Source organism: Chelmon rostratus, chromosome 2 (assembly GCF_017976325.1).
Source record: "Chelmon rostratus isolate fCheRos1 chromosome 2, fCheRos1.pri, whole genome shotgun sequence".
In the NCBI taxonomy this organism is placed as follows: Eukaryota; Metazoa; Chordata; class Actinopteri; order Chaetodontiformes; family Chaetodontidae; genus Chelmon; species Chelmon rostratus.
This window is the reverse complement of record NC_055659.1, coordinates 10,714,791-10,735,423: the sequence shown is the minus strand read 5'-3', so window position 1 is coordinate 10,735,423 and position 20,633 is coordinate 10,714,791. Positions and strand designations below refer to the sequence as shown.

Genomic DNA, 20,633 nt, shown 5'->3' with positions numbered 1-20,633 from the left:
ACCGTGAGAGAAACCATGTTTAAGGCACACAAACAGCAAAAGTAAGAACTTTACATAACACTCGAATGCTAGATTATTCGAGAGCTCCATCCCCCGTGTCGATGTGCAGGAGTCATTTTAGACAAACGGTGTGAAAAGCGGGGCTCCAGAAATTTCCCCCGTATTTCACAGCAGAGAAACTCAGAAGTTGTTCGAGTCGCGCTGGAATGTGAAATGTGAGTTCTGGGAAGACATGGGCCAGACAGACACAGAGGCCCTTCTGACAAGGAAGGAAACCTCAACTTGTCAATCACGTCACTCCTCAGTCAATAGCTGTTTAATCCTCTGCTGAAAGCTGGTAGGTGCTGGATCCAGAGGCAGACGGGAGGTTAAAGGTGAAGCGAATGACAATCCCATCCCCCGACGGCTGCCATCGACGGACCACAGTGGGCTGAGAGGTAAGAATCTCATTGTTTCTCGTGAAACCAGACATCTGAGTTTTTAATATCAAGGCTGTAGCTCTGCTTGTGACAGTGATACTGATGAAAGTGATACGGAGTGGGAAATGCAAAATGCCTGTTATCGACTTTTGCAGATGGCATAAAATGTCTGTGCCTGAGAGCAGATCCTTCAAGCCTTGCTGGCCATCCAAAAAAAGGCATGTTGAAGTGTATTGTTTTATACTCTGCCTGTCTGAAAAAAAAAGGACAGAGACAGCTGAACCAATTGTGGTTATATATGTGTGGGTATAAACAAATCATAATGAAATGAGCACAGTGAAGACAATGCGCTCGTTTTGAACAAAAATACATTTGAGCTTATATAAGCCTTATCATCTCCATGACAACGGCTTTACTGGTAACATGGAGATGTATTTGTTTATAGCCACAGCAATGTCTTCCAATTGAATTAAGCTGCACCTGTGCACATTATGGATGGAAATAATAGACTGAAAGCAACTGTTACAGTGAGCTTGTTGCTGACTGGCTGTGAGCATGAGCCTGTTAGATTTTGTGTTGTTCTGAGCAGCATGTTTTTCTCACAGATGTCAGAAAGGAAAGAGATTAATTAGCTGATAAACAAAGCTGACGACTAGATAACAAATGTTTCACTTTGGTAGTATCGTTTTACAGTACTCTGTCAGAGACAAAATGACTAATAGATCCTGTTTTTAAACCAAACCCCTGATCTTCAGTTAATTATCTTGCACAATCATTTTGTCATGTTTGGAATTACTTTATCGTTCAGCTTCGTACATGCTGATGAGGGCGAAATCTGAGCTTGTGCTCTTCCTGATGCACCATGACAGACTAAATGAATACATTCTTAAACCTGAACGAGAAACTGCACTAACACAAACTCTTGTGGATATATGATGAAAATGGAAAAACCTGACATTCAAATGAAAAGCTACATTGTGAACTTTTCCCCATTTTGTTTACCACTAGCATCTAAACTAAACACTGGATTAGTGGAAAGGGCACCAGAGCTGAGATTCACACAGAGAATATTAGATTTGAAACAAAGGTATGAATATGAGAGGAATAAAATGTGGTAAGGACAGACTTCTCTCTGGTACACTGGCTGCTCTGTCGAATAATTGGAGAATGTTATGCAGGCTCTGTCAATACATTTTCTTGGAGGATAACAGTCCTGTGCCAATGAATATTTATGATTAATATGGCTGTTTGTAATAAATATTTTATGTTACTTTATTCACCACGCTGGTAATATAGAATAAAGGTTCAAGAAGTGTTCAAGAGATTGAGAGGTGTTCATACTAATCATCCGATCTGTTTCTTAGTTTAATTTAAAATACAGAACTTGTATTTATTTAGTTAGCAAACATCAAGTAAGATTTACCATTGTGCTTTTTTCTAATTAAGTTGTAGCCATTCATTTAAAATTTGGTGCATCGTGGATCATCTATTATCAATACAATGGGTATAATTAATGAGTTATGGCACGGCGGTCATGGCAAATACCTGGCTGAATTGGGATTGGTTGTTTTCCTGAAGGGCCACCATGCTTTCTGAGGGCACAACATGAATTCTGCCCTCACTATGCATGCACACACGAGCTAAACACACAAACAAAGGCTGAAGACAGCAGTTGATGTTTGACGTCACAGGAAGCGATGCGAGAAACTGTGAAAACCGTATTGGAGATGACATTTAATGATGAAAATTGCAAATCAGAAAAAAAAGATGCGATACCATCTAAGAAGAGTTATGGCCAGAAAGGGCTATAATTTCTGAAGGAAATGTCAGTGTGCTCACAGCTGAAATGCTGCAGTTGAAATAGCTCAAACACTAAAACAGCTGATTTTGTAGTTGAAGTGGCAGTTGTATTACAAATACTGAAATAAGCTGAATTAGCAGTTAAAATGGAAGTGCTGAAAGGAGCTGAAGATTCAGTTATGAGTGAGCACTGACCGAAATTGAAGTGTCAATGTAAGTGTAGGTGCAGGCTGAAGTGCAAGTTTCAGATGAAATAAAAAGTCAGAAAGAAACTACAGGGGCGCACTCAGTAGTGCGTAGATCTCTGTCAGGTGTGTTTGGGGGTATGTGGGTGGTGCACTTCTGGACCCTACTGGCCGGTTAAGAGGAATGAGGCATCAGCAGGCAGTTGATCAATAAAACAGGTTTTTCAAAAATTGTGAATGACGCCAACCATGAGAGGCCCGTAAGCATGAAGTCATAAATGTGCACAAAATACTAGGGCTGATGAGTTCAGTGGCATGCAAGATTAGCTGTGGACAGACACACACACACACACACACACACCAATCAAATGCATGATCCACTCTAGGCGCACACCTGACAGAGATAATGGAGGGAAGAGTCAATAGAAGTTCAGACACTGAGTAGTAGTTGAAATGTCAGTGGAAGTGTAGTTGATAAATTGAGCTGGAGGTGTTGGTTGAAGTGGAAGTGCTGAAAGCAGTTGGTATACAGTTTGTCTGAACACTGAAAGTTGTGTGAGTTGGACAAGTTAAAGGTTTTGTGTTGCTGAAAGGGCTTAAAGTGACAGTCGAAGTGTTAGCACTGAAAGGAGTTAAAATGTCAGTTGGAAAGAAGGACATGACGAAATTTCAGTTAAAGGTCAGTGAAAGCCGTTGAAATGTCACTAGAAAAGCAAACGATGAAAGCAGTTGAAATGTCGGTTATGGAGTGAAAAATAAAAGCAGTAATAAATGTCGGCTGAAGACTCAAAGATGAAAGCAAGTGAATGTCGGTTGAAGCGAGAAAGACGAAAACAAGTGAAAAGTCTGTTAGACAGTAGAAGATGAAAGCAGGAGACGTGTGGGTTGAAGAGTGAAAGATGAAAGCAGTTGACATGTTAGTTAACGAGTAAAAGATGAAAGCAGTTGAAATGTCTGTTGAAGAGTAAACTATGAAAGTAATTAAAATGTCAATTAAAAAGTAGAAGGTGAAAGTAGTTGAAACGTCAGTTTAAGAGTAAATTATGAAAGTGATTAAAATGTCAGTTAAAGAGTAAGAGATGAAAGCAGTTGAAATGTCGGCTGATGTGACGAAGGCTAGCTGTTAAATTATATACATGTCCATCATACCAGGAAGAAACAAGGGATCAGTAATTCTCCTCAATAGTAAAGGTAAAATAAGCGAAACACAGCTATCCCAACGGTAAATTAACGGTTACTTATAATGTCGCGTAAACAACACATTAGTCTCAGACAGCTAGCATAACGGCTAGCTTGGTTATCTGTGAATGGAAAAGTAAGTTAACCAATCACAGAACAGAGTAGATATAATAAGGAGACTCCCCACATATAATGACAAATGCATGCTTTGCAATATTTGCACGATCAGAAATCTTGCAAAATCTTAACTGTAACAATGTTAGTTAAACTGCTGATAGACTGTGTCGATAGTGTTTGCTACCGGACAACAAATTGCGGAATGATTGATTGATTAATATTGTTCAAAAAACAAGAAATGTAACCGCAAAGGTGGCCTGTTTAAATCATGTCATTGATTTAATTAGGTTTCATTTAGCACGAGAGCCTTTTCCTTTACAACATGGACATTTTTTCTTAAAAAGTCATCAGCAAAAACTAGGTACTCTGTTCCTGTACGAATATCTTTGATGGCACGATTTAATATCCTAACTCTAATTAAAACATGACAGCTTTATGGGTTCATTAATAACTGCACACATGGTTTTTCCTGATAAATGCTGGTGTCAGAGGTCTCTCACGCTCTAAGTTCAAGAACTTCATAGATTCAGTACTTACATAAATACACAAATGGATGCTGTATACTGTCTACTGTATACTTACATAAATGCCCTCTTAATATTACACTTAATGTGCGTTCTGAACCATGTGCTTGCTTTGTAATTAAACACAAGAATTACTATTTGATTTATACAAAAACATAAAAGACATAAAAGTGAGGTACTTTACAGTTAATGTGCCTTTGTGGACTAAATGAGAACACCATTACACATATTGCACTTTTAGTAGATATTTAGCCTGTTGGAATTAACCTGCTGATGAGCATACAGCCATTATAAAGGGCCATTTATAGATTAAGATACTGGCCGCATTGAAGCAATGATAAAGATATATTGATGTAATTCAAAGAGAAACTCAAGCAGACCTTGTCCAAAAAGTCACTGTGAACCTGTTCCTGATGTTTTCTGTGCTGTGACTGTTGTTGGTTAAGTGGGAAGAAGCAGGAGAATAGAGGGTAGGGGACTTTTTTGGTTTTAATTATACAAGCATGACGCATTTATATATAGTAGGGATGCAACTTAAGATGTTGATTCTCAATTAATGTGTTCATTTTCTCAATTAATCAGTTAAACTTTCAGACTATAGAATGTGAGAGAAATGGGAAAAAGCCTACTATAATATAGTTTCCCAGATCCCAGGGGAAGCTATATTATATAATAGGCATAAATTGGCTTATTGAAAATCCTTTTCTTCAAATTCCTTGTTTTGTCCAACCATCAGACCAGAGCTTAGAAGTTTACTCTCATACTTTATGTGACAAAAAGCAGCACATCCTCACATTAGGGAAGCTCACGCCAGAAAATATTAAATATTTCAGTCGTTTTTTGTTCAAAAAAATGACTGAAACAACGGCAACGTTATAATTTTTTTTTTTTTTTCATCAATTGACAAATCAATTTATCAACAAATCATTTCGGTTCTGATGCTGCGAATAGTGTCTATATAAAAGTGTATAAGATACGTAACAGGCTTAACATCCCTTGATCCGGCCCCTGACTTCGTCCAAATAAAAGTCTGCGATCTAGCCATTACTTTTTATAGAGGCAGTGTGAACACACCGCAGTAAACAGATCAGCTCGTTCACATTTTTTAACAACACGAGGAACCGATGTCCCATACAGCCGTTATTCACTTGATTGCGTCTGTTTTTCAGTGCTACCTCAATATCCGTTGAGTGCGAGCAGGATTACATGAAGTGACACGACAGTGAAGAATGAACCAAAACGATGCAGATGTTGGAAATAATTGAGCTGCGCTGGTAAATGTTGTGATTAGAGAGGTTAAGGAAACATTTATGATTGAGGAGGAGGGTGACTGAGGCAGATGGAATTTAAGATCAAAGGGGAGGACTAAATGCTCTGTCTTTAAAGACAAGAAGAAATGTTAATTCCTGATCTCAGATGGGGAGGATGGGATACATGGAGGTGTGTGGCTGATTCAGCGATAGAACCAAGCGAGATAAAAGCAAAACCCTGTAATTGCACTGTGACACAAGGCTCACATCAAGAGCAGAGAAAAGAAATGGTAAAATGTTCTTCTGATAAAAAAGCCATGTTTTCTGTCAAATATTAATGACTCCATGAAAGGCTTTACTCATAACAGCAGCTATTCTGAATTTATAAGGGAGCACAGTTACACAGAATAGTGATAAATAACTTCTCCCAGCTCTCACAACCACACCCCTTTCTCTTTTAATAGATGGGTACGCAACACAGGCAGTTGCATCTGTCTGTCTCTCTCTCTCTCTCTCTCTCTCCCTCTCTCACACACACACACACTCTGCACAGTGTGTGTGTGTTTCTGTTCAGGAACAGAAACACTGTGTGTGTGTGTGTGTGAGTGCGTGCGTGCTTAGCGTTTGTACAGCTCTGACTTATTTTTCACTTTTCCCTTTAACTTCCTGTGAGTCACCAGCAGTGGAGGAAATACTTTACAGCTGAACCTTTATTTTTATGTGAAAACACGGCTTAATGCACACAGAGAACAAAAGCAGGAATCTGGTACAATGTTTTGCTTCACTTGTAAATTCCTGTGCACCTACTTAATTTGCTTTGCTACTCAATGGTAAAGTGCAGTTATAGAGCTGTTACATAACCTTTGCTTATTTAAGTATGTCATGAGCCTAGAGTGGCTTATGTAACTTTACAAGATGGTATAAATCTGTAGATCCTCTCCTCTTTTCACTTATCTAAAATCCAAGATACATCTTTTGTGCAGATGGAAATTGCTTGCAGAGAATCTGTGAGAAAGTGTCCTCGATTATCATGCATGAGATTAGTTTCTCTAAAGTGGATGGTGTCTCCACAAATCTCTTTTCTTTTTTTTTCTTTTTTTTAACCACAATTAATGTGATGCAGTGCAGTTGCACATGTTTCCTGTCACAGATGAGATGCAGGGAGAAAAGAAATGAAGATATTCTTTATTTCAGATATTCATAATTAATGTTTTCCAAGTCACCACACAAGGAATGAAAAGTCCTTTGATGACAGTGGAGCTGGATGGCTGCTTGTTCATTTGTCATTCACAGAACTACAGGGAGAGATTAAGGAAATGAGAGCTGTCTGCTGAATTTTGCCTAATGATTTGTAAAAATGTTATTTTCCAAAAAAAAAAAAAAAAACACAAAAAGCACCACCTTCACTGGGAGCAGACTGTGATGTAGTCAAGATAAACCTGTCATTGTGAATGCTTCTGGATGAGTGGTTGGAATGTTGCCCCAGTATTACATAACCCAAAGGCATTCACCCCGAGGAGCAGTAAGAGGAATGCTTTGTGGAGGGCTGAAAGATACTTGGATAAAGTCGACCAGGAAGAAGTTAATCTTGAGATGTTAATGTGATAAATGCAGATAAGAACTAGGAGGTGTGCCGTGTCACACAGCTCAGGCCATAATTACAAGGAACCGGAATATCATTTTACACTCACCTACTAGTTGTAATCCTGACATGGGTTATCTGGGATTTTCCATAGCGAAGATATTTCTCGTCTGGTGAAAAGAACTATGGAAGTCTCAATGACCCTGTGACAACATGGCTGCAAAACCATCGCTGGCAGTTATGAAAAAGTCCCGTATCGACACTAAAAAAATTGATTCAGCCACTTCAAAGGAAGCCATTCACTATTTGTTTCTATGTGGTTTCACTTGTAAACAAACCGCTGCAACTACATAATAATGCAGATGTTTATCTTGGCTGATCTAGGCTAATTGAAAGAGGTGACTACAAGGCTACAGCAGGGTAAACATTATGGAATAATGTGTGAGTACTCCCAAGTCGGAATCGTGGGAGGTTTTCCCGTTCTGTCGACAATGCTAGGAAGGTCAAAATTCAGTCAGCAAAAGTTTGTGTCTTCGTTTGCTTTGGACTCAAAATTCTTAAATCCAGAAAACATCAACTCTAAGATTAAGTTCAGGCAACTCAATGCTAACACATTAGCCACACCAGCTTTATAAAGTGATATTATGTCAGGAGTATGTGAGTGTTGCTCATCCAGTTGAGGAGTTCTTCTGCCCCCAAGTGGCCAAAAAAGAACAAAAAAAAAACAAAAATAAAACAAAAATAAAACAATTAATGCAACTTTAAAACTCAAGCACACCATATTCTTAGATTAAAACAGAATCAGATGAGTTCATGTCATATAGAAAAGTAATACCCTTGCACTGTATATGATATTTGGGCAGACAGACGCTGCACTGCACCACCTTCATCCTCACAGTACAGACATACAGCAAAACATCAGCATTAATTCACAAAACTACAAATAGTGCAATTGCCTGTTTTTGCTTTAAAGACTTTCTTTGTCATCATTATTATATTTTAATTTGGTCGTATTTACCAGCTTGTTGGATGCTTTGTGTGCGGTGAACTCTGCCATTTCGCTGCATTAAGTGTGAATGCTCATGTGCCAAACAGGAAGTTGATGTTAACAGAACTAATACCAACTGCACCAATTGTAGTTCTTGTGCAAGCTAGTCCAGTCCATATAAATAAATAATCTTGTAGCATTTAATTGGCTCTTACTTCACACTGTACGTCTCATTTTTTTCTCCTCATATTTCAGCCGCCCGCCTCTGCCCCTCTAGCTGTCAGACCAGACATTTTAAAATCTTTTTGTATCAGCCTTGTTTGGCTCGCCGCCTGCCCCACAGGTCGGCTAGCCACCGGGAAAACTCCAGGCACTCCAGATGGCCTGTCTGCTTATGAAAGCAAGTTACCAAGCCCTATTGAACATCAGTGCATTTCAAATGGTATTTCAGAGCGTTAAAATTCAGTCACACTGGCAAATTGAATATATGTTGTGTACAGTGCAGTGAGAGGTACAGCAGTGCCTGTTTTCCTGTAATTATGGAGTTTTAGTATAATGTTGGATTAGCTGACCGTCAAAATAAACACCATACAGTCTGTCCATCCATGGCCACGGCTGCACCTCCTCTCACATCTGTGCATCAACAATCTTTTCCAAATCACTGTAAAAGCCCATATTCAACAAAATCGTAAGTGTGGGCATAGAGATAGTGTAAGGCAGGAAACTACTGAGTTCTTTGCTTCCTGTAGGCTGCCATTTGTTGTGGTGGAAACTATGAAACAACCACCAAAGTTGGATTCGGATCCTCCGCAGTCTGCATTTCTAGACCAGATATGCAACAATGGGCAACGAGGCCCGTCCTGTTTGAAAGGCTCCACATTTGAACAAAAACGGCAGCTCTGTTTTCATCAGATTTGGAAGATACAGCTAGTTTATCCTCCGCAGCCTTCACCATCCAATAGAATCCTTTGTGGACCATTAAGTTTTGCAGCTTGTTCAGATGACCCTTGCCATATGACTACGGGGTATTTACAAGGTTTTTGGTTCAGATGGCTATCATACATCACATGAGTTAGACCAATGAAAACGCCCCAGCAGGATGTAAATAATGGAAACCAGGCATAAACACCATTGTTCTTGCAGAGCAGCCTGGACATGATGTTCATCACATACCGTTATAGTATATATTACACTGAAGTTATTTACGGTTCATCTGCTGCAGTATTCGCCAGTAGTCTATAATGTGCTCGTGAAACATCACAGCTTCAGCTGTAAACTCAGGTATCCTGAAACTTTCCCCCAGTCTGCCGCTGCTATTTACACATTGTCATCTTTTGGAAAGCTGCATCCAAGTGATAAACTTGCAGCTATTTGATTTTTAAAGTTGACATGAACCACCTGAATGCATGACTGGCTTTAATCGCCGTGATGCTAACCATCTTATTTGAGGAGGAGGTGCAGGTTTAATCTGACCCTCCGGTCTTCTGAAAGATGCAGCCCACAAAGGTGGACTCCTGAATTGTTACACATCTCAAGAGTGACTCAGGGAAGTCTGGACTCCTTTGGAGCTGTAGCTTTAGCCATAGGTTGGTACTTTGAGATAAGTGTCTATGTTTAGGCTTCCTCCACACAGAGAGGAAATTAATACTTGGATATAAGTCACACTGCCAATGTCATTAGTATATTAAAAGGCTTGTCAATAGTGATCTGGCATATTACATTTCAGAGTGTGGTGCAGGTATATAAAAAACCTGAGTTGGTAATTTGAATGCTGTGTAATTTGACGCAGTGTGTCAGTATGTGTGGAAACTTGCCATTTCTCAGAACCGTTTCTCTCTTTTCAAACATGTAAATGTTGCAATTAATTTAATGGATTAGGATCAGATTCATGTTATGGGATCCGGGTTTGAAAGCAGTGTTCTCGCAGATAATACCAAGATGAAATTAAAGACTGTGCCGTTTTTTAAGATCAAACTCAATTTTAAAGCAATCTAATCAAAATACGAATGTTTCACTCAGTCCGAGCCGGTAGGCAATCTTTGTGTTTTTTTGTTCACAGAAATGCAAATCTCTGTTCTGTGTGTGTTATATCAGAACATGCTGAATATGAGACTACAGCCACAGTGGTTGATTTTCACTCAAAGATATATTAACATTAAAGTCAGATATTAAGAAGGCTGCAAATTACTCATTGTGAGAGAACAACAGCTAAATGCACAAGGTGTTAATTTTTGTCTTGTTAGTGAACGCTTTCAGCAATGAGCGGACTGATTGGCAGCTAAATAGTTGTCTCCAGTTTCGGAAGACATTTGAATTATAAAACAGAGCCTTAATTATAGTGAATAGAATTCATTTGCATGGCTGGTATTTAGCACTTTCCTATTTTATCGTTAACAAATAAACAACAATCATATTAAATTACAGTATTTTTTGACTGAGGAAGCAGAGCAGTTGTTAAATGCAGCTTTAAGAGCTGCAGGATTAATAAGGTTTATAAAAATGTCCAACAAGCTGCAGAGCAGCGCGTCTCGAGTTCAACAGCAGCAGAAGGATATCAATGAGAGATTGAACCATGCGTCTTTTCTTCCCTCTTGCCTCGACACCCTTCACATTCAAATGACCTCTGAAGGCAGCGCAGGGATCTGCCTGATACATATTACAGTATTTTGTCTGTGCCTGCTCTGTGCTACTCTTCAGTGCCACCCTCCCCCACCATGCAAGCTGACCTTTCATATTTAGTATACCATGTTGGGGAAAGGTCACTACTGTTTTAGCTTCTCTCCGTTGGTTTTGTTGCATGATAGGAAACATCCACACAGTCTTCGATATATAAATATTTCCATGTTGCTGTCAAAAGCATGCAAAGGGCAAGCAATCACGCTAGATACTCAGTAAGTGATTTTTGAGATTTCTATCCACGCTAGGCTGATTAGCTTACACCTGAGCATGCAGAGCTATGATGTCAGTTTCTCCTCTCATTAATTTCCATCACCTCTATTCAGCCATGATCAGCTTTGTGCTCTTGTGACCTGAAGTCTAGGGCGTGCAAAGCTTGAAATTAGTGTAAGACCTTATGTATCATGTATCATGAATCAAAAAATTAAATACTTTGTTATCGGGGGAAGGCATCACCTGTTCAAAGCAGTAAATTATCAAGATATAAATATATATTTTCCCTTTCAACCACAGATTTAATGTCACTGGCATTTTTTTCCACTTCACTTTCAATGGAAAGGGAATGTGTTCAATGGATTTCCTTACATTAGATTTCCCAATCACATTAAGTGCCTGCACTGGTTCCCTGAGACAGGTGCAGAAACCTAAACAGCCTCTTTGAAAACTGAATACCTCACTGCTAAAACCATGTACATTATTTCATTACAGGGAGATCTCATAATAGCGGGTGAGACACAGCTCCATTCCTCCATGTTAGAACGATTTCGACCTTCAACATATTTCACTCATCTACTGGAATTTTAGACTTTTGTTTCATCACTCTGTCTTTCATTCTGTCATCATCTCTCTCTGTGGTGGTTCTGTTTCAAGACTTGGGAATGCGAAAGGCTCCAGTTAAGCTTCAAATGCCCCCCCTCCTCTTTCCAATGAGATGGAAACATTAATCAATTAGGTTGGCCCTTAAAGGATCTGAAGGAGATGAAGCTCCCCTCTCTCTGAAAATGAAATGCCACAGACTTTTAAATCCAGTCAAAGGGCATTTTTCCCAATCTTGCTCTCTTCTCTCCCCCCCTTCCCTTTCATTCCCCACTCCCTGTTTCATTCATCTTCCCTCCCATCCCCCTCTCATTTCTCATGTGCAACATAAGTAGAAGGTCGGGAATGAGAGGATGATGAAGAGGAGGGTTTATTCAGGAGTGGAATGGGAGGATGAGGAGATGATGGGGCTGTGAAAACGCAAGTTAAAATAACATTTTCTAGCAAGTCTAAAGGCTAAAAATACACATTTTCTAATTGTCTCGCATCAAATAAAAACAAGCAGATTTACATTGCTTCCCCTCACTTTTGCAGCTATTTCATGTAAAAGTCAAAAATTGTAAAATGCTGTAGCCCACCAGTCGTACGTATACTTCACATGGAAATGGTGTAACAAATGTCTAATTTAATAAAATGTCATACATCTGTATATGAATAGTAAATATTGTATGCGGTTGGTTTGCATCTGGTGGAAATGCAACAGCAGCTAATTACCAGTATGGAAAAGGGTCACGCAGAGGGTGGAGCGGACTCAATGAATGGCAGTTGTTTCAATGGCCGATTGTCCAAAGGAACAAGAGACAACATAGTCTCATTATTGAAGGTCAGTGGCTAGAAAAGGTTAGCAAAGGTTCATCAGTGAACAGCCCTTTGTGGTGCGCCTGCCACGGCCTCACACAGATACAAAACTCTGCTAAAGAGAAGTGCAAATTCTGCAAAGCATTCTTCGGCATGTAATTGTTGTTATTCTGGAACTGTCATACATTTGAGTTCATTTGCACATTTTAATTCGGTTGATGCTATGCCAGGAAATGTTTCTGAGTCTTGCATTTTGTCATTTGAAATGTCTGCAGCTTCCTGAAGTTAGTCACAGATTTTCATGTACAGTAAATCTTTAATGTGCAGTGGAGCTCTCTGAAAGAATGTGCAGAAAAATGATCTCATCGGGTGCAAATAAAATTTACTAGGGGTCAGTAACACTGCATTGAAATATCCCTAGACAAGAAAGGGGTCTTTTGTAAAGCTTTGGCAAGTGTGTCAGTTTTAGGCAAGAGGCTACTTGTTGTGTCTACAAAGTCTAGATTAGGCATGTCCAAACTATTCCATAAAGGGCCGTGTGGCTGCAGGTTTTCGTTCCAACCAAGGAGGAGCACACCAGGCCAGCCAATCAACATCAAGGGATCACTGAGTTATCAGCTGAAGACTGAGCTCAGCTAATTAAGCTGGTGTGCTCCTCCTTGGTTGGAACGAAAACCTGCAGCCACACGGCCCTTTATGGAATAGTTTGGACATGCCTGGTCTAGATGTTGCGTCTGGAGCCATCATATGCCTTGTTAACCCAGAATTGTATTCCACCAAACCCATGTCATCAATTCATCATCAGTTTGTCTTCTCAATACTTTCCCAGAGCTCTATTTAAATTCATTGTATGATCACGGCAGTTTTGAACAAAATAAGAATAATCATTTGGTGTGCATGGTTAAGGAAGAACAGCCAAGCGCACCGAGCTGAATGGTTTTTTATTCACCACATTTAGGTTCCTGGAGACGAGCGGAAATGTGAAAGTGAAAAATTAAACACCTGAGTACCAGTCTGATTGAGCTTACATTGACATAAAGTGAAATTCATTGTATGAGAAGCAAAGGCAAAGGCAGAATCATTTATAAAGGCATTTACAAAGCGTTTTTACAAGCTGCTCTATCGCAAAGTGATTCACAGAACACAAATCAAAGCAAAGGTGAGTCTTTTCAGCTTAATCAGTTTCCATGGGTTTTATTTTTGTCCGCAAATCCGCTGCTTCTTTGTAATACAGCGAAAACTGTGTGTTTTTCTGTGTAAATTAAGGTCATTAATGAGTCATCTCTCTGCTTAATGGACCTATTGAACTATTTCCTGTTTACCATTACTTTGCTGTTTGCTTTTCTCAGGACAACCTTATATGGAATTTCTACCAGTGGACTAAGGCAAAGCTGTTACAGCATTTACATTAGTGCGAAATTAAATCAGAGAGACAGGCAGCAACATTTAGGGCTTTAAATTTGGGCTGAAAGGAAAAGAACTTTGTACGACGTCCATGTGAGAAATGGCCACGTGCTGCTCGGATGTTATTAAAGGAAGTGCTTGACCTCTAAAACTTTCTGAACCTGAAAGCCTTGACCTGTTTCACAAAAGAATGAGCATTAATATTTCACGCAAAATGACCAACAATGTAAGTCCTGCAGTGTCTGATGAAACTGCACCTTGACAGCTTCACTTCCCATAACTAGCGGGGAGCTGAGGGTCTTATTATAGTGACATTAAATAACACTTGCATAACTCTGCTTATTTGTTACAGATGAGAGAGTAGGCTGATGTGTATTCTCTCGTGTGGAGGAGGAGGAGGAGGAAGCCACTTAAGAAACACTGAATTAGTCCACAGCAGGACCTCTGAAATACAGTGTGTGGAGGTTATTTTTTTGAAGGACACATCTATTTTCTCCCTTTCTATGCTTTTGATAATAATTTGGATTGTTCTTGCATGAATGCGACACAGTTTTAAAGATTTTTCTTACAGAGGCCCCCAGGTTCCTTTTTTTTATGTATTAATGTAATGTCAGAAAGGTTCTAGGTTCTATCTCTAAAGTCAAAGTCTTCTCAAACTTGGTTCTATGTGCTTCCAAAAAGAAGGACCAACCAAGTTCTACCTCTTTAACATGTGCCTCACAATTCTGTGGTTGACTTGTGTATCAAAACAAAGTGCGACTCAATTGAAAAGTATTTGTGTTCTATCAAACAAGTGAATTGCAGAACCTTATTTTCTGTCATGCCAACAGAAAATAAGGTTTGAAACATCTCAACAACTACACGATGGATTGAGGTGAAATTCTGTACAGACTGAATTTAAAGTTTCCTCGCTTTTCTATAGCACCAGCATGATGTTGGCATGTGGTTTTGAGTGAGTCTCAGCAACTATTGGATGGATTGCCATGAACTTTGGCCCACATGTCCATGTACCCCTCAACATTAATTCTAAAAACACTGACTTTTCTTCCAGCACCATCAGCATGTCAACCTTTGTCCATACTTGCAAAACTGACATCAGCCTCAGCTGTACTTTTTGTTTTGTGCTACTTAGAAAATATTAGCATGCTGTCATGCTAAACTAAGATGGTGAACAGGATCAATATCATACCTGCTAAACATCAGCATGTTGACAGCATCATTGTGAACATGCTAGCATACTGATGTTCGCATTTAGCTCAAAGCACCACTGTGTTAAGTACAGCCTCAGAGCAGCTAGCACAGCTGTAGCCTCTTGTTTAGTTCTGTCTATCATCATCAGAAGGTTCTATCTGTAATTCACTTGTTCTAATAACACAGGCTAAAAGTGTGATGGGATTTTTTTTGTATTGGAATTATTTAGAGCACCTTCAGGACTCTGGAGATGATGTATCAGTGTGAGTGACAGTCACATTACCATGCAAACTGTCATTAGCATGCTATTTTGAAGCTTTAAATGTAAAATGTATATGTGTATACATTACATATAATGCAACATGTTATTGGTTTGTGCCTATGCAACGCTTTAACTGCACATGTTGTTTCAGCCCACATCAGATCTGATAAAGACTTTTATATCCGTCAAAATTCATTTTAAGCCCACATCTCAATGATGATGCAAAACAAAAAATCAAAGGCAGAACGTGAGCAGAAGCCCAGTCACACTGTGTCTTGAGATAAAGGATGGAATCATTCCTTTGGTGTTGTTTATCGCTCATTGGTGGTAATCAGTGCAAATGTGGAAGAAGAATTCATTGCTCACTTGCTAGAGGAAAAATCTGGGGGGCAGAGTAGAGAGGGAAGAGAACATTTCTGTCTTTGTCCTGTGCCACGCTTTGTAAATGCTTTGTTTTAAAGTGAAATTCTACACCAATTTCACTTAAACTGACATTTTTCTGCACAAAGCCAATTACTCCTGGAAAAGCACAAAGCTTTGCTGAACATTACTAAGTTCCTTTGCTTCAGCAGCTAACATTTTAGAGGGCTTAAAGTCACTTTTAGAACTTATCTTTCTACTAAAGAAAAATTACTTATCAATTTTCAAAAAGCAAGATCACTTAAGCTCAGACGAAGCTATAAAACCAGTACTGCTGACATCATCTAAGTACTGGCAGGGTCGTAACCCTTAATGGAAAATATTGTTTTATATTTTCCTCTCATTTCCTGGTGCTAGCAGGAGCTCTTACCAAGGCAATAAAAAGTGTTTCTTCTGCTAATTGCTCTGAGTGTATTTGAAGATGCTAGACGGTGTGATTTTCATCCTACGTTGGAAAGAAGTTTTTGAACGTTACACATCTTTAAAGCTTGTGTGACTTTGACTTTTCTCTCCCTGTCATCTTGCCTTTATTTACATGTTAGATACCGGTCTACCAGTCCCTACTTTGTTCACCCCTCCACCCAGCCACTAATTCCATCCCCTGTCTCAATCTTTATGTTTTTCTAAGGCTTTAACCTCTTTTGTTTCCATTTACTAAATTTCTTCCACCCCCCCTTTTTTAATAAACCACAGTAATACACTTTTTGAAGACAGACAGTGACACGGAGGTGCTGCAACCCAACGGCCAGAATAAATGTTGCCATTGTACGTTTATTCAAACCACAGAAGTGCTGAAACTTTATGCTTCTTTAAGTTCAAACTTAACATTTCTTTACATTTCAATTTTCAGTTTAATGTTAATGTTTAATGTCTGGTTAGATAGATTCAGGCACAAAAAGCACTTGGCTAAAAATACCTGCTTTTGTTGCCACAAACTGAAAAAGCTGAAAAATGTACCGCCGTCTTGTTAAAAACACTCTGATTCAAGAAACACAGTCAAACAGCGGTCTGCTGCTTGCCAGTCGTGTCACCACCACCACGCCATTATCCTCCCGATGAGAAACTCAGCTCGTAAACACACAGGTAATCTGAACTGTTGCGGAAACGCTGATATGATACATATGAAAAGTACAGATTTGACGCATCTGTGGAAACGTACAACTTCATTGTGGCGACTGGGCAGGGCACAGAATGAGGAGAAATATGCGTCGTTGCGATAGTTAACCTCATGAGCTTGGAGTCAGGACAGCCTGAGCTGGCAGCTGATGGCAGGCCGCAACAGCGAGCCCACAGTGTGACCCATCTGTGCCTGGTATTAAAGCAGGCTCGCACCCCAGGGCCAGAGCCACCATGCTGCGTAATAGCTGCACGGACATAGGCACTGTCCTGAGGGGGCCAACCAGTCACCCACTGGGATGACAATAGCAGCTTGGTTAACACAAACGCACACACTCAGACTCGTACAAAAACTCCCACACATGCACCGGAAGCACCGAAAGACAAGAAATACACACGTTGGCCAGAACACGTAACTTACATTTTGCTCTGCCTTGAAAAAACACATTAATGACACTTTCCTACACGCATGAGTGGGCACATAACACCACTCCACCCTATTCTTAAAAACAGTGTGATACACATTTGGCCGTGAGCGCTGTTTTTTTCCCTCTCTGCACCGATTTGGGGCTCTGGTTGGACATTGTTCAGTGTTTACATCCTGTTGTGCCGACTGCTGTGTGAGTATGTTTTGCGTTTGTGCAGGTGTGTGCAAATGTGATTTGTGTGTGTGTGTCTCTGTGTGTGTAAGGGTCAAAACTGGAGCACTGGAGCAATGTAGATTATCTCGGCTACCAGGAGAAGTCTATCTGTTCTCAGTGTGTATTCAACTGCCCACTGGCTAGAAGACAGGCATCAAGATGAAATGAAAAGTGAAAAAAAGAGTACATTTCCAAAACAGCTGTAGGCAGTGATGTAGCGGAGTCGAGCAGGTGAAACAGAGTTTTCCAAAAATGATAGCTTAGCATGAACTATATGAGCTAAATTATGCTAATATTAAATTATATAATTAGTGGCATCAAAGTGAAGGAAGTCACGTGGACGTAGCATCTTAAAAAAAATCCCACAAATTCATGCATTTATGGAAACATAATTAATATTTCTCCTGTTGCTATTAACTCCTATCGTGTTGCCACCAACAGGAAGTGATTTTACTGCCATTCGGTCTTTTCTTGTCTGCTTTCTGCAGGGTTATTCTTCACTGACTCTCGGCTGCGTCCACACTGATATTCAGCATGTAGCTGCTGGACATCAATGACAGTCCAGTCAGTGACATTACAAAGAAATAACAACAAAATGCGACAACAACGACAGAGGAGGTTTATTTGCATTTAGGGTTCGATTTCCTTGTCGGGATTATATTCAAACCCCAATCCTGCAAAGCTAATGGAGCTGTTAGGAGCTTGAACCTTAAATATCTTAAAAATTATAAAGTTCTACATTGTACAATATGACTTTATATATTATTTATGTGATTTTTCCAACACTGAAGCTATATGATTTTTACATGGAGTGAAACACTTAAACCTGGTATTACATACAAATATTTTACATTCTTAGGCATATGTTTGTACACATTTTCCTAATCTTGACATTCAGAATTGTATTCAGGATCTTTGTTCACTTTTGATGCTTGATGCTAAAGTAAATCATACAATTTTAGCAGATAGCAGTAACAGAAATTGCCATCTGTTAGTAGACCAGTGCTGGAATGTTACTAAATACATTTTCTCAAGCACTGTAGTACAATTTAGTTGAGTATTTCCATTTTAGGCCACTTAATACTTCCATATTGTACTTTTTACTCCACTACATTGATCTGGCAACTATAGTTAGGCTGCTTGATTCATTGCAGTTAATAACGTTACATGCAAAACACATGATCAGCCTAGAAAACATGATGCTATGTTATAAATTAAACTACTCGTCAGCATATAAAATATCCTCAATACCAACTACAACAGTAAACTTCTGTGACTTCTGTCTTCTTTTGATACTTTAAATGTACTTTGCAAATACTCCCACACAATTACATGCAATTTCAAATATTTGCAAGAATTATTGAAGCGTGGTATTGCTGCAGCAAAGAATTTGAATACTTCCTCCATGACACCTTCAGGGATTCAGTAGCTATTACTACGTTAGGAGTTGGTTGTGGTCTTGATGACACTGTCAGAGTTAGATTACAGGGAAGAAGCGTGACACCGACTATGTGTTTACAGATCTTTAAATTGACTGATTGGACTCTAACCAGAGTCAACTTAAGATAGAGGTCGGTTTGTAATGCAAAGACTGTCTCTATCCCGCCATCCGAGAGGGAACTTGACCCCAGTTTGGGAGGACTCATCTCCACCCCCACCGGCCTGTTCCTCCTCTGGCCGGTAGAGGTCGCAGCCTAGCAGTCGCTCTGTGGATCTCATGGATGTATCCGAGCGCTCCCGCATGACAAAGCTGCAGCGCGTCTGGAAACCAGGAACAGAGCACGGGCGGGTTTTTTTTTTTTTTTTTTTTTTTTTTTTGGAGAAACAAGATCAATTCTGCATCTTTACGACTAACAAACAACTTCAGTGAACGCGTTGCTCTGTGTTCTCGGTGCGGTGAGACGGGCAGCTCCCCCCTCTCTTCCCCCCTCTCTCCAAGTGAACTTTACAGGGATGTTATATCAGAGCATCACCGCGCTGAAAGCCCAGTTAGCGCTGAAGTAAGTGCAGGACGGATGTGAGGAGTGAGCGACTGGAGAGTCCTCTTCTTCTTCTACTACTACTTCTCCGACTTTTTGTTCCGTTTAACGCACGAGTGAAAAAGAGAGGGAGAGAGAGAGCGTGTTTGTGTGCAGGAGAGAGAGAGAGAGCGAGAGAGAGAGAGAGAGAGAGAGAAGTCGCACCGGTTTTTTGGAGCTACGCTTTCATGCCGTCAGTCTTGCGGACTCTGAGATGGACGTCAGATTTTATCCAGCTCCCCCTGCAAGCGTGGGTTCATGTACGTTACCGACTGACTCCGGTTTGGACTATTACCACTCCAACAAGGTAACAATTATCTCTGCTTTGCGATGTTCTGGTCGGTCAGACGTGCAGCCCTCTGCGGGGTGATGCACGCTGGCACATATACACGGTGGCCCATGCATGGCCACATATGATCTGGCGCGATGGCTGAGGGAGAAATTCAGTGTTGCAAGTGCTGCACTTCTACTCCCCTCGGGATGAATTAGACTGAATCAGCTGCCTTGTCACCGAACTTTCTCGTGCTCTCTGATGTGCAGACTCTTTAAAAGTCGACCACGCGACACACCTGTTCTGAGCTCGCGCGCTTGTTCGCCTTTAATTGGAAATGGCTAATGTGTTCGTGTGGATGGGAAGCGTGGGGACGCCGTGCCGTGCCTGTCCTGTGAGATGAGTTGGAGCGCACCGCTCGCTCCACAGCGCTGGAAGCACTGGCGGATGATCTCTGTGAGCAAACTGGACACAAAAGACGGCTTTTTTCCCCTTCTCCTTAAAACCAAATACATGTAAACCAGCAGACTGTGCTCTGTGTAATTTAAACCTTTTCGAGCTATGTGCGGAAACACTATCTTATCTGCTGCGCACAGGTTCCCACCTGGGTCAAGGCACAATTAGTGCAATAAACAACTATCAAGATTGCGTCTAAATGATGCATGCTGTGAGTCCGGGCTCTTTGTGATGCTCTAAGGTATACTGGGTGTCGTGCGGCTTCTGACTGACCAATCCGCATATTTATTTGTCTCATTTGGTCTCACTGCTCGAGAAAAGTGCTTCCATGGAAAACGTACGGTATTCTCACAGGCTTGGATATCAACACCTTTTTGCGCATACATTCGGTCTCATCAGTGCGCGCATGATAAGTTTTTAGGAATTAATTATTCATCAGCGATTTATAATAAGAAACCTCAAAGTGTTTGTTAAATTCTAAAGGATGCAATATTGGACTTTATTAATCAGCATTTGTGTG

General features: G+C 40.2%; 1 protein-coding gene across 4 annotated transcripts in view; it reads left to right on the top strand.

The window, feature by feature from the left end:
• Window positions 1-336: 336 nt before the first annotated feature.
• The window catches only part of tox2 (TOX high mobility group box family member 2), a 113,120-nt gene continuing 92,823 nt past the window's right edge, over window positions 337-20,633 (top strand). For 3 of the 4 annotated variants that reach the window (XM_041958423.1, XM_041958407.1, XM_041958399.1), the window contains exon 1: window positions 19,362-19,693. In XM_041958423.1, the coding sequence (XP_041814357.1) occupies window positions 19,601-19,693 (93 nt within the window). In that variant the 5' untranslated portion in view covers window positions 19,362-19,600. Of the gene's footprint in view, window positions 438-19,361; window positions 19,694-20,633 lie in introns of those variants that run through there. The other variant, XM_041958415.1, reaches the window with a different exon arrangement.